This window comes from Galeopterus variegatus, unplaced genomic scaffold (assembly GCF_000696425.1).
Source record: "Galeopterus variegatus unplaced genomic scaffold, G_variegatus-3.0.2 Scaffold736, whole genome shotgun sequence".
Taxonomy (NCBI): domain Eukaryota; kingdom Metazoa; phylum Chordata; class Mammalia; order Dermoptera; family Cynocephalidae; genus Galeopterus; species Galeopterus variegatus.
In genome coordinates this window covers 160,140-176,692 of record NW_007726847.1, presented here as the reverse complement: position 1 = coordinate 176,692, position 16,553 = coordinate 160,140, and the positions used below count along the sequence as shown (strand labels likewise).

Genomic DNA, 16,553 nt, shown 5'->3' with positions numbered 1-16,553 from the left:
GGACAGAAGGCTTTACTGCTGAATTCTACCTTTAAAGAGGAATTAATAGCAATTCTTTTCAGGGCCAGCCCGGTGGTGCACTGCTACAGTGCGCCGCTTGGGAAGCGCGGCAGCGCTCCCGCCAAGGGTTCAGATTCCACATACAGACCGGCCGCTCACTGGCTGAGCAAGGTGCGGGAGCAACACCGAGGGTTGCGATCCCGTTGCCGGTCGCAACACTGAGGGTTGCGATCTGATGCCGGTCACGAAAAAAGACAAAAAGGAAAAAAAAAATAGCAATTCTTTTCAAACTATTCCAAAAAATTGGGGGCTGGCCAGTTAGCCCAGTTGGTTAGAGTGCAGCCTTGTAACACCAAGGTCACAGGTTTGGATCCCTGTACCAGCCAGCCACCAAAAAAAATTAAGAAATAAAAATAAATAAAAGAAAGATACAGCAATCACAATAATTTGTTGAACTCTCAAGGAGAGAACAGAACTGAGGCCACCAGAGATGGGAAAGGGGAAGGGGAAGGGGGAGTTTGCAAAACATTGGAAAGGGCCACAAAAAATGATTACATTATGTAATATTCAGTATCCTAATTATCCTTGATTTGATCATCACATATTCTACACAGGTAATGATATTCAATGCTGTACCCCACAGTTATGTATAATCAATTGAGTTTCAATAAATGAAATTAAATAAATAAAAACAAAAAACAAAAATCTTCACTAACTAGTAATAGAAGGGAACTTTCTTAATGTATGAACTCTATAGCAGATAGCACACTTAGTCATTATATGTTAAAAAGAAATCCCTTTAAAATCAAGAATGAAAGGATATGTACTATCACCATTTCAATTCAACATTATACTGGTGGAATGCCTATCCAGCAAGTTATTTGCAGATGACATGATTATGTACAAGATATATCACAGAATGTGTAGAGAAACTACTAGAAGCAATCAGTGAATTTTAGCAGGGTCACAAGATTCTAGTCAGTATTCAAAAATCATATTTCTATGATTTCTATGTGTGTACTAGCAGTGAGCAAATTGGAAAGTGAAATTTTTAAAAATACAGTTTACAACATCAAAAAACATGAAATGTTTAGGGATTAATTTAGCAAGTATGTGCAAGATCTACACTTTGAAAACTTACATGTACAGTTTTTTGCTTCAAGAAATTAAAGACAACCTAAATAATTGGAGAGATATATTATGGATTAGAAAACTCAATATTGTTAGGATGTCAATTTTCTCACATTGATTTGTAGGTTTAATAGAATCACAATCAAAATCTCTGCAGACTTTTTTGTAAAAATTGAGAAAGTCATTCCAGCATTTACTTGGGGATGCTAGGATCTGGAATATCCAAAATAGTTTTGAAAAAGAACAAAGTTAGAGGATTTTCACTACTTGATTTACTCTGTTCTACACTAATCAAAACACTGTTGTATTGGTGGTGTATAGATCAATAGAACACCCAAAACTAGACCCACATAACCATTCTGACCTGATTTTCAATAAATATACAAAGGTAATTTAGTGTGGAAAAGATAATCTTTTCAACAAATTGTGCTGGAACAACTGAATATTCTTTTGGGGAAAAAATGAACTTCAACCTCACACCATTATTTAAAAAATAATTAAATCATATCCCTAAATGTAAATGCTAAAATTATTAAGCTTCTAGAAGAAAACATAGAAGTCTTTGCAGCCTTTGATTAGGCAAAGATTTATTAATTAGGACACAAAAGCACAAAATATAAGCAAAAAGAACTGATAGATTGAGCATCAAGATTATAAAGCTTTGTTCTTCAAAAGACAGTTTTCAGAAAATGAAAGGCAAGTCACAGACTTGGGGAAAATATATTTCCAACAAAGGACTTACATATAGAATATATAAAGAATTCTTACACTCAGTAATATGAAGGCAAACATCATCAAAGAGGATATATAGGTGGCAATAAGTACATGAAAAGATGTTCAATATGTTGTCATTAAGGAAATGCAAGTTAAAACCACAGCTAAAATGACAGAGAATGACATCACACCAAGTGTTGATAAGGATGTGGAACAGCTGGAACACTCATACACAGCTAGTGGGAATGTAAAATGGTACATTTAAGAAAACAGTTTGGCAGTATCTTAAAAAGTTAAACATTTACTTACCATACAACCCAGTCATTCCTTTCCTAGCTGTTTACCCAAGAGAAATGAAGGCATATGTCCATACAAAGTCTTAGCAGTTCATAGCTCTTCTATTTGTAATAATCAAAAACTGGAAACAATACAAATGTCTGCCAGTATTTGGACAGATAAATAAATTGTACTATATCTATATAATGGAATACTACTCAGCAATAAAAGGAAATTAGTATTGATACACATTACAGCATGGACGAATCTCAAAATAATTATGCCAAATTAAAAATGCTGTACAAAAAAGAGTAAATGTAGTATGTGAAGATTGTGTGTGCGTGTGTTCCCAGCCCATCCAAATAATACCTCCAAATCACTCTCTTACCCCTTCCTAAGCTTTATTTTCCTTCGAAGCATTTATAACCAGTTATGTATGTATTTACTTGTTCACCTCCCCCAACTGTACTTCAAGTTCCTTGAGAGCAGGAACTTTATCTTATTCACTGCTACTATCACAGATGCTTAGGACAATGCCTGACACATAGTAAGCACTTGATATGTATTACAAAGTGATTTAATGAATTAATGTATATGCTTATATATATTTTTTAACTACAGTGCCTGACACAAGAACATGTGACTCAATCCATGTTAATTCTAATCCACCATCCCCCTGCCTCTTCCATGGGACTGAAAAAGTTATTGGGCACTTTCAGATTACCTTCCTGATATACTTAGCAATTTCTTCGTGACCAATTCTTTCTCAATACCTTTTAATGGCTGAATATAGTAGGCAAATGTTTAGAGAATTTAATTGGTAGGTTTGCTTTTAATACTAATGAAAACCCTTCCTTCTCATGAAAGTGATGTCTTCAAGCTATGATAACATGATTTGAGAAAATTTCATTTTGCTTTTTTTTCCCCACAGGGTTTATCCATGGCTTAAAGGACTGGGTTATACATCCTTGGGTATATTTTTATTGGGATTTTTATTATGGAACATAGATAACATCTTTTGTGATTCACTAAGGTAAGATATATTCTCATTCCTTGAGAAATATTTTTGGAAGCATTCTAGTAAGCACAGAATTTCATAGGCATATAGAAATGTTAGTGCCCTGAAATGAATTTTTACCATTGTTGACACTTAAAAGATGTACAGCACAACAAAGTTAAACTGTGGGAATACCTGTTTAAATTACCTAAAAGTTTGGACCTAAGAATATTTCATAATCTCTGTAAGGTTTGGATTTTGTGTGTGTGTTCATCACAAAATTATACAGTTAATCAAATGTTGACTATGTCTTTGAAACCTGCCTAATCTGTTTTATTGAATAAATAAGAATGATTTGTAATAAGCATATGAAAACATGTAAATTTATTTTCTAAGAAAGGTAAGTGGTCCTTCTACCACCTTGTCAGCAATTATGTATTGAAAGGAGTTGGAATCTTAGACTTAGACCTCTGTATTCTAGTCTGTCACTAAAACACTTTCTTTATGGGCCTCAAATTCCATAAAAGTAAGCATATGAAGTAGATTAAAATACTGGGTCATTCCAGTTCAAAATTCTGTGACCTAACAGTTTTGCATAAACACAGAGGACAGAGGAATATATTGAACAGCACCACAGGAAAGCAATCAGCAAATTCAGACTGTGGGAAATCTATAGGATGAATGACCTGGTTTCTTCAGCAAATAAATTGCAGAGGGGGAAAAAGGAGCAAGGAGGAACATACAGATTAAGAGACTTAAGAGATTTATCAGCCAAACACAATGTTTTTGTTGGTCTTTGATGTGTTGGATCCTGATTCAAACAAACCAACTGTTAAAGAAAAACAAAAAACAAAAACAAAAAAAAAATAAGAAATTTGGGACTTTGATCAATAATTGAATATTTGATAATATTAAGGGATTACTGTTAATATTTTTAGGTATTAAAATCGTATTATGGTTATGTTTTAAGGAAGTTTTCATCTTTTAGAGATGCATACTGAAATATTTATAGATAAAATGATACAATATCTGGGATTTGCTTCAGTATAATATGGGAGGGAGAAGTGGATGAGGGGTTTAGATGGCACAGATTGACCATAAATTGATAATTGTTGATGTTGGGTAATGGATACATTATTATTTTGTCTACCTTTGCACAAGTTTGAAATTCTCCACAGTAAAAAGTTAAGTAAGTAGGGGCCGGCCCGGTGGCGCACTGCTACAGTGCGCCGCTCGGGAGCAGCGTGGCGGCGCTCCCGCCGAGGGTTCGGATCCCACATACAGACCTGCCGCTCACTGGCTGAGCAAGGCGCAGGCGCATCACCGAGGGTTGCGATCCCGTTGCCGGTCCCGGTCCGGTACAGGCGCGACACTGAGGGTTGCGATCCGTTGCCGGTCACGATAAAAGACAAAAAGGGGAAAAAAAAAAAGTTAAGTAAGTAAATGTAGATCTTAAATGTAGACAAACAAATAATACATCTTGCTTAGAAAACTAAGATCTAGGTGAGTGGTTCTGAATGAGGAATACCCAGCAGAACCCCTACTGGAGGTTTTACACTGCTGCAGTGGATCATTAACCCCTGGGTGAAAACCACTAAGAAACAAAGTAGGCTCTTAAAGATGATAATTGTCTCAAAAATTCATGAGGATATCTAGGAAAATAATTTTGTGTTTCACATTGGTTCTTCCCCTCTATTAAACGTTAATACAGTATATACTTAATCAAAAGGTCTAGAATTTGAGACCCAGCTGTGCCACTAGCTGAATGATTTAGGGAACCCAATTAATCTCTCTGAATTTTAGGTTTCTAATCTGTAAAGCAAAGCTAGTAATAGCCTCCTCAAAGAATCACTGACTATAAAGTGAAAAAATAGATATAAATAATAGATATAAAAAGACTTTATATCTATTATTTCACTTCATAGTCAGTGGTGCTGTAATTAAGTGATGGTTGCAATGTAGGATGTAGGAAAAGCACATATCCAGTTTCTTGAGTGGATAGCTATAACTGGACTAGTTTCCCAAAGTGTGTTTCAGAAAAGACTTGTTTCATAAAGTGTTAATAAGTATTACCTGAAAAAAAGAGTTCCAAGGATTAGTAGGTTACCTGAAAATAATGAAGATAAACTGTTTTATTTATGGTAGGACTTTTCAAAGCCTTTAATCTGTTAATATGCATTAAAAATCTCTAAGAGGGCAATAAACTATATAACATTTCCCACATTTCTTTGACTACAGAGTCATTTCTTCAAGAAACTTCTGCTAGGAATACTATTTGTCAGAATGCATTTTGGAAAGCAATATGGCAGACTACAACAGACTTAAGGAAATTATATAATTGCCATATTTGAGAATGATTTTCAAAATGTCCTAAGACTGTCAGCATTAGTTGCTAAATATTTTAATTATATAACATGGTGATTTTTTTTCCTCCTTCTCCACAGAAACTTTCGAAAGAAGTTGCCTCCTGTCATGAGTGTCATCACACAATTTCATGCATGGTGGCATATTTTAACCGGCCTTGGTTCTTATCTTCACATCCTTTTCAGGTAGGAAATAGAGACTTTTTTAGCCTAGTGTTGGAGTGTTTTTCTCCTTTACTCTTCGAATAGGATGGTGTAAATATAAAATGTTAGAGACAGAATCAGGAACTTATGTTCCAGCTTTGCCTCTGCCGCTGGGTAACTTTAAGCAAGTCCCTTCCCCTCTCTGAAGTTCAGTTTACTCATCCTTAAAGTGAGATAGTTGTACTAACTGACCTCTGTAACATGATCTATAGTCTAAGTAGATCATTCATCTCCTTTTTAATGCAAATAGAATATAAACATTTTCCATTTCTAGTCGATCAGCATATCTTTGTTTAAAGAGAACAAATTTAGAAGGAAAAAAAAGGCAGCTAGAACCCCTCATAAGGGACTGTGAAAGCTTGAATACCTGAAGTCCCCAGCTTAATGTCTCTTTCCCCAAAATAAATTGGTTGCCACTTCTGTCCCCCTGCTTCCCTAACAGAGTCTGTTCAGAGGTCAGCCATTTACAAAAGAAATGAAGTCAGAGCTCCCACTGATCACTCCATCCAAATAATAGCTCTATATTACTCTCTTTCCCCTTACCAGGCCTTATTTTTCTTCAAAGCATTTATAACCAGTTAAGTATTTATTTACTTGTTTACCTCCCCCAACTATACTGTGAGTTTCTTAAGAACAGGGACTTTATCTTATTCACTGCTACCCTCCCAAATGCTTAGAACAATGTCTGGCACATAGTAAGCACTCAGTATATATTGTTAAATGGTCTAATAATGAATGTGTGCATATTGATCACTTTACCATTGGATGAGGCTAAGTTTAACTTCAAATTCTTCTTAGGAATTGAGAAAGCTGAAATATTTGTAGGAGGAGGAATAAAATTTTCCTTTGAACCAATGTGAAAATTTATTCAAGTAAAATTTTTTAAATGCCGCTACCCCAAAATAACATTTGCATCTAACCTATCTGGAGATTCACTTTTGAGGCAACCTGAATTATCTAAAATTTAACTACCTGAGAATTATATAAAAGGAGCTTCTGGACAGCTAAATAAGAATCATTGAATTCATGCTATAAAGAGCTCAAGATATTACTCATGAAAGAGCTCTTTAAACCCTGGCTCTAAATGCATTTATTTCACTTTTTTCAATTTCTTACTGCACAGATTATTTGAATTCTCAGCCCAAAGCATGTTAGAAATATCTTATTTAAAAGAGAAGGAGGGCTAGCCAGTTAGCTCAGTTGGTTAGAGTATGGTGCCAATAACATTAAGGTCAAGGGTTCGGATCCCCATACTGGCCAGCCACCAAAAATGAGAGAGAGAAGGGATATGGGAGGAAATGTTTAGGGAAACAGACACATAATAGAAAAACAGAAACAAGAATAACTATGAAGCAAACCTAAGAATTCATAACTTAGGGCCAGCCCGTGGCTCGGAGAGTATGGTACTGATAACACCAAGGCCATGGGTTCGGATCCCATATAGGGATGGCCGGTTCGCTCACTGGGTGAGCATGGTGCAGACCACACCATGCCGAGGGTTACAATCCCCTTACCGGTCAAAAAAAAAAAAGAATTCATAACTTAGCACCTAACTGCCCAAGGATATTACTGCATTTTAATACATTACAGCCATTAATTTCTGTAGTAAAAACCCAAGAGAAGGTGAAATTATACTCATTATGCTATTTTTAAAGGCTAGGACTTCCCATCTTCCCCTTCCTCTTTGTATTTTCCCCATCCTGTCTTCCTTTCCCTTTCTCCTTCTTCCTCCTGGTGTAGAAACACTTCAAAGAAGCAGGGCAGTGAAGGGAAAGGGATGCTGCGCAGAGGTGGCAGCATTCAATGTCCAAGGAATGGGAAGTGAGGAAAAGGGTCACACACTGAGCTTCCAAGAAAACCTGGTGATGATGTGGAATGGGCTGCAGTGTGGGGCAAGGAAGCAGGGCAGTGAGGAAGAGGGGCATGGAGGTGGTGGATGGGGGTAGTGGCTGGAGGTGGGAAATGGTTTGCACTGGACAAATAAATTAATTGATTAAACAATAAGTAAATATATTTAGTCCACTGCTGTCTCAGAAGGGATTTACAACCATGGACAGAGAAAAAGCTAGAAGGAATCCTAAGGGGGTTGGATTAGAATTAAAAGTATTGGTATGAGTTCATGGGTGTGTCTCACACATACATACACATGCATATGTACACACACTCTGATACACAGAAAGAGCCAGATGTGTGTGTATATAAATTATAAATATATATGTACACATATGTATTGCCTAGCTCTGTCCCCTATGAGAGCTGAAAAGCAAGCTTGAAAGGGGGCCCTGCTGGCCAAAGCTAAGATAAAATTTGAGTATCAAAAAAATAATAAGAGTATCAAATTCCAACACATTAAATAAAATAGGAACTCATGAGTGCACACTGATATAAATAAATCAGTCAACAAATGAGGAGAAAAGAAAGCTCTTCTTTAAAGAAGGATGCATGCCAACTTTGGAACAGTGGAAACAATCACCATTTGGCAACCATCTTAGGGATAATTGATAGGCATTAGTTATCAATGGATGCTCTGGCTGGTAGGTGAAGGTTTGATGAGGAAGACTATTGGCATAATTCAGTATATCTCCCCATGAAATACTAATACAGAGGGGAAAATGATGACTTCACAGAGAAAAAAACTGGCAGCAACCAACTTGACCAAGCAAATAAGGTTAACATTGCCCATGATGGAGAAGGTCAATATAGTGTGCCTCCTGATGTAATGCACTTAGATGAGCTCCAGACAAATTCTGTGGTTTTCCTGCCAAAAATTCATGGCCTGGGTCTGGTCATGAGGAAACACTGAATTACCAGCTCGAAGGTCATGCTACAGAACGTAAATCCTATACTCTTTAAGACCATCATGTACATGAGAGACAAGGAAAGACTGAGGAACTATGCTAGTTAGAAAAAGACTGTTAAGACATAACATGAAAATTAAATGCAATGCATGTTTCTGCATAGAAATCTGTATCAGAAATGAAAAAGAAATTGCTAGGACTGTTGGCAAAATTGGAGTGAGGTCTATGACTGGGATGGTACTACTGTATTGATGCTAATTTCCTGATTGGAAGGGTTGTATTATGGTAATTTAGGTGAGTGTACTTGTTTTGTGGCAATATGCATTGGAATATTTAGGAGTGACAGAACACCATGTCAGACAAAGATTGTATAGAATATATATACATATATATATACACACATATATATATATATATTTGTGCGTGTATACATGTATATTTGTGTGTAGGTAGGTGGGTGGGTGGGTATGATAGAACAAATGTGGTTAAGTGATAACAATCAGGGATCTGAGAAAAAGGATACAAGAATTCATTATAACAATCTTACAACATTTCTGTAGGTTTGACATTTTTAAAATTAAAAAGGAGGGAAGGGAGAGGCTAGGCGTCCATGTTTCTTTTTTTGAGATACTTGCAGTGAATGAGCAAATGGAAAAATGTTCTAGCTTGTGCTCAAGGAAATGCCTTCTAAAACAATGGCATGTCAATTTTTGTAAAAAAGAGGAAGCTAAATACATGTATATACTTATAAATGCATAAGCTGTCCTTACAAGAGTGTGTAAACTATTAAGTAACAGCAGTTGTCTCTGGGCCAAGGGACTGTCGGTCAGAGACAGGAGACAGACCTCCTTTTTACTATATATTCTTTTGCACTGTTTGAGGTTTTTACCAAATGATTATATTACCTATTGAAAAAATAACTTAAAAATAAAATAATTGGATACTTTTTATAAAGTGAGCTACACTGTTTTGAAATTATTTTCTGTATTCTTCAGGTTGCAGTGAAAATAATATGATCACACATTACTTTGCAACATAAATTAATGCAACTCATTTGGAAAGAAATTTGACATTACATGTATTCATGAAAATAAAATGTTTATGTTTTTTATCCCCATTATTATATTCCTAGGAATTTACCCTGAAGAAATAACCCAGAAAAATGAAAATGTGTATGTAAACACAAAGATGTTTATCGCAGTGTATTTAATTTAGCAAAACAACAATAATAAAAAAACAAAACCAACTACTCAGTAGTTGGAATAGAATCACCAAATAAATTATAGTATGTCCTTTATTCAGCCATTTGAAAATATAAATTTGAGAAATTTATAATGACATAAAAAGATACTTTGATTTTAAGTGGAACAAACAAACTAAAATCATATCTTTGTAATTATTAAGCCTGTGTAAAAATTAATTTGCATGTGGAAAAAGGTTAAAGTGAATAAAGAAAAATGGAAGCAGTCTGACTAGATTTGGTAGCAGGGCTTTAAGTTAATTTTTTTCTTTTTTGCCTATAAATAGTAAAATGTTTTACTATCATTTTTTAAAAAGGAGTCAGGAAATAATAGAATACATTTTAGAGATATTCATCCTAAATAAAATAAAAGAAGCTTACCATGGTCAAGAGTTTGGATCCCAGTACTAGCCAGCTTTCCCTCCCCCCTCCCCCCAAAAGAAGCAGCAGCAGCTTAGATGTTTAAGCTTCAATTATATAGAAAATTTGGACTCTAAGCCTCAGTTTCCTAATCTGTTAAATAAGTATAACATTGTTTACTCCATAGATTGCTGAAATGGTTAAATTGCACAGGATTTACCTTTTGCAGTAATGTCAGCCTAGGTTATGCAGACAAATATCCTGCTAAAAATGACTAAAAGTGTTGGATAAAATATTTAAAAGTATTGAAGACTGGCGAGGGTAAAAGAAAATAACAAGTTAAAGTCTAAGGAAAAGCTGATATCCAAAAAGGAACACCAAAACTGCTTTGGGCCAGAAGAATTTTAGTCATTCCATCAAACTTAGGCTCTGATTTCATGGCCTCATGGAACAAAAGGGACAGAAATCAAAGCCTACAGCTAACCAAAGGAAAGGAGCCAGCCCAAGGAAGAGAGTCTGTTAGGAGATTTCCCCCACATTAAGCTGGGTGGGCCAAAAGTAAACTCACTCTATACTCTACCCCCAATTAACTGTGCAAAATAAGTTGTTTTGGCACTGAGCAGAGCAATAGAAGGAAGAAAGTTGGAAAACAGAATGTATTTCCTAGAAGTCATTGCCATCAGCCATCCCTCACACAGATTTGCAGCCCATCTACCTAGGTGGCCCAGAGAACCTCATGCCATGAACTTGGGTAAAGGTTGTCCTAGACCTGTAGTATTCCCCAAGTGCCTGGCAAAAGCAAGCACCAAACCTTCTGGAAAAAGACTTCATTATAGTTTCCAAAGAATTCTCAAAAGTAAGTATTAAGGAGAATAAGAAGTGCACAGTCAAAAATAACCAAGCACACATGGAAACAAGGCACCAGGAGCAAGAACCCAACAGAAATAGTATAGTAGGAAGAGACCTACAATGATATCAGATATTAGAATTATTAAAGATTATAAAAATAATGTTAACTTTTATGTTATAAGAAATAAGTTAAATTTAAAAGCTTTAAGGCAAAGGAACCCTTTTCAAACAGATTTGAAAAAGAACCAAATAGAACCTCTATAAATGAAAACCATACTAGTCAAAATGTAAAACTCAATGTATGGGACTAATAACAGATTAGACTCAATTGAACAAGAATTAGTGAACTGGAAGATAGATCAAAAAATTACTTAGATGCAGAAGAGACAAAAATATAGTAGTAATGTTAAGAGAAATGAAAGATAAAGTAAGAGGATCTAGCGTAAGTTTAACGGAGTTACAGAAGGAAAGTAGAGAGGAAAAGAAAAAAGGAATATTTCAACTACTATGGTTGCACCACACTCCAAACTTATTGGCTTAAAATAACTATTTTATTTTGCTCACCATTTTGTGGGTGTTGAAATTGGAAGGGCTCAGTTGGGCAATTTTCACTTGGAGTCTCTCATAGGATTGCTGTCAGAGGTTAGCTCAGGCTGTAGTCATCTGAAGGCTCCAGTAGGGATGGATGTCAAAGATGGCACATTTACACTGGATGTTAGTTGATACTGGCTGTCATCTAGTGGCTCAGCTAGAGCTATCAGCTGGACACTACATATAGTCTGTTGAGCCTCAGTATAGTCAGTCTTCTTCCCTAGCAGATGGCTTCCCTCAGAAGGAGCATCTCAAGAGAACCAGGCAGAAGCATCAGGGCCTTTTATAACTTAGCCTCAGAGTTCATATGGTGTCACTTCTGCCATACTCTATTGGTCAAAGTCACAGATTCAAACAGAGGGGACACAGACCCTATCTCTTAATGAGAGAAGTGTTGAAGACCCAAACTTGGGCCTGTAGAGGAGGCACTATTCAGCTGGTTCTAGTGTCTCTATGCTCAGAGGAGAGGCTCCATGAGGCTGTGACCCAAGCCTCTTAAGAAGAGCACTGTTGCTACAGTAACAAACTGCTGCTGACACAGTGAAGAAGTGTTATTGGGATGAGATTCACAGGAACCACAAGCCAATAGCCCCTCATGAAAATAAAACAAGAAGGAAGAAGTCGCTTCTGTTTCCTCCTGCTTTTCAGTCTCTCTCTAATGCCTTCTATTAGCTGAGCCTATCAGGGAGCCATATAGCTATGCAGAAATGTGGCTTTTAATGTCTCAATTCCTGCATCACAAACAATATATAGAAGGATGGATTGGAAGAGAGATGTCACCAAGATGGTGGAATAGGAAGGCCTGGACTTTACCTCTCTCTGCAGATACACTAATTCATCAGCAACACACAGATCAATTCCCTTTGTGAGAAATCCAAAAACTAGTTGAGAGACTCTTGCACCCCAGGTAAGTGCAAAACCAGCCACATCAAAATCAATAGGAAAAACAGATAGAACATTTTGCCATAATTCCCACACCTGGCACAGTAATAAAGTTAGAGTGCACATCCAGCATCCCAACTTTTGGTGCTACTTGAGGACTGACTTCTGTGTTCCCTGCCTTAGAGTGCTGACAGGGCTACCATACAGTAGTCTCCCAGCATACAGAGGGCTATAGATAACAAACCAATGGCTTGCACTATCATGTGGGCACTTACCACAGCTCTTCCCAGCTGAGCAGAGTGAGCAGGAAAGGGGGGGGGGGAAGGAACTCGAGCTCCCAACTTCTCCCCAAGGAGGGAAACAGTTGGACCACATATCTAACAGCACAACTTTTCTGAGTGCTACCTGAGGGTCTGGCTTCTATCGTGCCTGTCTTGGAGTGCTGACAGGACTTGGCACACTCAAGATGTCTGAGAGCCACTAAGAACAAAGATGGCAGTTTGGACTAGCATGAGAGTGTGAGAAGTCCACAAAAGCTCTGGCCAGGTTGATTGGTGAGTGTCTTCTTGTTTGAGGCAAATCCATGAAGACTGTGGGAAGTGGCAGGTTTTTTTCTAATGCATATATACCAACACAGAGAAACAAGGAAAATAAAGAAATAGGGAAACACAATTCAAACAATTGAACAGAGTAAAACTCCAGAAACAGACATTAATGCAACTGAGATATATGACTTACTTGCCAGAGAATTCAAAATAACCATCATAAAAATGCTCAACAAGATGAGAACAATGAATAAACAAAGTAAGAATTTCAAGAAAGATAGAGAATATTTTTAAAGAACCAAACAGAAATCTTGGCACTGACAATATAGTAACTGAACTGAAAAACTTAACAGAGGGATTCAACAGAAGACTAGCACAAGAGGAAAAAGGAAGCAGCAAACTCAAAGGTATCATTTGACAGTATCTAGTAAGAGAAGAAAAAAGAATGAAAAGAGTGAAGATAGCTTGAGGGACTTCAGGGATACCCTCAAGCAGACCAATATGTCTTATGGGAGTTCCAGAAGGAGCAGAGAGAGAAAGGACTAAAAAGCTTATTCAAAGAAATAATGGTTGAATCATTGTTCAGTATATGCATATATTGAAACAATATGCTACATCCCACAAATATGTACATGTAAATGTTAAATTTTTTTAAAAAAGAGAAAGAAAAAGAAAAAAAAAAGAATGGCTGAAAACTTCCAAAATCTGACAAAAGAAATGGACATCAAGGTCCAAAATGCCCAAAGGATACCAAATAAAATGAATCCAAAGAATCCCACATTGAGACACATTAAAATCAAATTCTCAAAAGTCAAAGTCAGAGTTTTTGAAAGTAGCAAAAGAAAAGCACTTGTTATGTATCAGGGAACTTTCATAAGACTATCAGCATATTTTTCAAATTAAACCTTGTCCAATCTGGTTGGACCAAGCCTCCAACACAAACTTTGGGGGAACACAATTCAGTCCATAAGGCACTGTGATTAAATCTATCCATAAGTCAGCTGGCATGGATTAAAAACTCATCTGAAGAGCTTTCTCTCTCCCACTTCTCTTTCAGTTTATATACAAGAACACTCTACCTGAGATATAGGCCAAAAGTGAAGGTAAGTCCCCTTCCTAGGATGTGTGTGTGTGTGTGTGTGTGTGTTTTGTGAGGGAGTATTAGAAGAATGAGATGGTGAAGTGGAGGTGGGAGAAGAAAGGGGTTGTGGACAGGTAATGAAATGAGCACAGGCTTTGGAAACAGAAGGCACTGAATCTTAAGTCTTCCTTTTACTACTACATAATCTTGGGCAAGTCTCTTCTCTTTAAGGCTTAGTTTCTTCACCAATAAAATGGAGCTGCTAATAACTACACTGCAGAGTTGTTTTAAGGATCAGAGATGATTTAAATGCCCAGTTCCATGCCTGACAAAGTAGATGCATAATACAAGGGTACTTGAAAAAGTTCATGGAAAAATATAATTAAAAAAATAAACACAAATCTTTCCGTGAACTTTCTGAAGTACCTGCATACATTTACACAAATTAAACAGAAATATTTTCTGAGATCTGGTTCAAGTCTAAAAGAAATATGCTGTCCTCAGGCTTCTATTCCCAGGACAATCACTAGCAAACCTACCAAGCCCCATGGATTTGTTCTCATTCTGTTTCAGGAATAACATGGAATAATTTTATCTTCTCTCATTTTGTCCTAACTTGTTTCCAAACAGTTTCTCTTCGGAATCTGGCCAGTGATCCTGTTTGAGCCTCTCAGGAAGCACTGATGAATTATTCCACTAAGAAAACAAAAAACACCTACCATAAGCCTAGCAGAATGAATAAGGAAATCCTTAAAGATCTACACATTCAAATATATCATGAACATCACAGCAGAGGAGTGACTTTCTGACTAATGCTGCCAGCCACATAGAGAATAAGGAATGCGGACTGTTGGGTGTTTAGCTCATAGCTTTATCTCATTTTCTTCCTCCTCCTCACCCTAAAATGTTTATAAAGAAAAAGATAAGATGTGTGTGTATATACTTGAATGCTGGAAAAAAACTGGGCTTTTTTTTTTTTTTAACAGGTTAACAGTTTGTGCTAATCATAGGATATTAACCTTTTTTTTGTTTTTTTACAAGGGTTGCATGTGCATTATACCTTTCTTAACATTTTATTAAATAATAAAAATAGTTAAGGACTGGCAAAATCCTATATCCAGATGGTCAGCTGTAAGCTAGCACTTAGCTGTGTCAGCTTTGATTTATATTATCATATTAACCTCTTGGAGGGTTTTCCAAGGTTTAAAAAAAGGGGAAATTCTGGATAGCAGTTCTTTACTGTCTGTCTCAGTGCTAGCTGGAGTGTCATAAGCAAGCTCAGATAGTGGGTTCTATACTTGTCATATCCCAGGATTTATGGTAGGCTCTGTGTGTGCCTGTAGCAATCAGAGTAGGTGGGTCATCTTGTAAACTTTATGAAGCTTCAGGAGGACACCTATAGAATGCTGCACCTCCGGCCAGCTAAAGGTGGTTGCTCTGTTTCCTTTGATCTTTGCAGATCTTTAAGTTGTCACTGTTTTCATGAGTAGGCAAACATGATTGGTAGTCTAGCCTACCCATATTCCATCCTTCTAGCATAACTTATTTGAAGTTACCAGAGAATGTTTAAAATTATGCAGTATTCCCCAGTTCTCAGGCCATGGTTATGCCCAAGAGAAGTGTGTCAAGTTAACTGGAGCTAAAATGATCAAGATCCTGTTTACATGAAGCTTACTAAAATATCTGCTCCTTCATTTTTTGAAAGAAATAGATATAAGGGTTGAGAACAGCTCTAACTAAATTGTAACTTGCAGAACCCCCAAAAATTAGAGTGCTAAGAAACAGCAGTAAAATCTCATTGTGAGGCAGCTAGTTCTAATTTGGATTAGAATGTATAACAAATTGAATCACGTTTCACAAACATAACACCTGCCTGGAGTAAAAGCCTGATTTAACCCCATTGCTCATTTATCATCATATTTGTAGTTCTGCATGATTTCTCATTTTTATTACTTTTTTCCTGCTTTTTACATTATAAAATCCAGATTGTTTTTACCACATGGTGACATTACCCAAGATTAAATCCTGAGCTACAGCTTCAAAAGGAAAATCATTTTTTTCTTATGCAAAGGTGGTAAGACACTTCTGTCATTTTTCCAGTATTCAATGCACAGCCTTGCTACAAATTTAAAACCCCAAAATGTTTTGTTGTTTTCCTTCCCCTACTAGCCTTCATTTTATCCCAAGTTCTATTTTCCTTTCCTTAGCATGCCAACATGCCATTATGGCAGATACTTCCAACTACTTTTATGACCCTCCAGCAAGAAAAACACTTGCCAAAACATAAATCTAAGAAAATTTTGAGTGTGCCCTAGGAGGCTATAAAACTAAACAGTTCCAACATACAGTCCATAAGACTATTCTTTCTTTTACCCCAAGATTCTGACTTCTGGCTACATTTCACATGCAACTACCTGGGCTAGCAGCCATTATACATTTTTTAATTAGTTCATTTGTTTCACACCATTATCTTTTTGTATTTTCCAGTCAAACATACTTCTAGATAAAGAATCTATATAAAG

General features: G+C 36.5%; 1 protein-coding gene across 1 annotated transcript in view; it reads left to right on the top strand.

Moving 5' to 3' along the window:
• Window positions 1-15,234, top strand: part of ACER3 (alkaline ceramidase 3) — a 189,750-nt gene extending 174,516 nt beyond the window's left edge. Inside the window, exons 8-11 of the mRNA XM_008571935.1 lie at window positions 3,053-3,154; window positions 5,563-5,667; window positions 14,008-14,053; window positions 14,662-15,234. Of these exons, the coding sequence (XP_008570157.1) occupies window positions 3,053-3,154; window positions 5,563-5,667; window positions 14,008-14,053; window positions 14,662-14,715 (307 nt within the window). The 3' untranslated portion in view covers window positions 14,716-15,234. The remainder of the gene's footprint in view (window positions 1-3,052; window positions 3,155-5,562; window positions 5,668-14,007; window positions 14,054-14,661) is intronic.
• The last annotated feature ends 1,319 nt before the right edge of the window (window positions 15,235-16,553 follow it).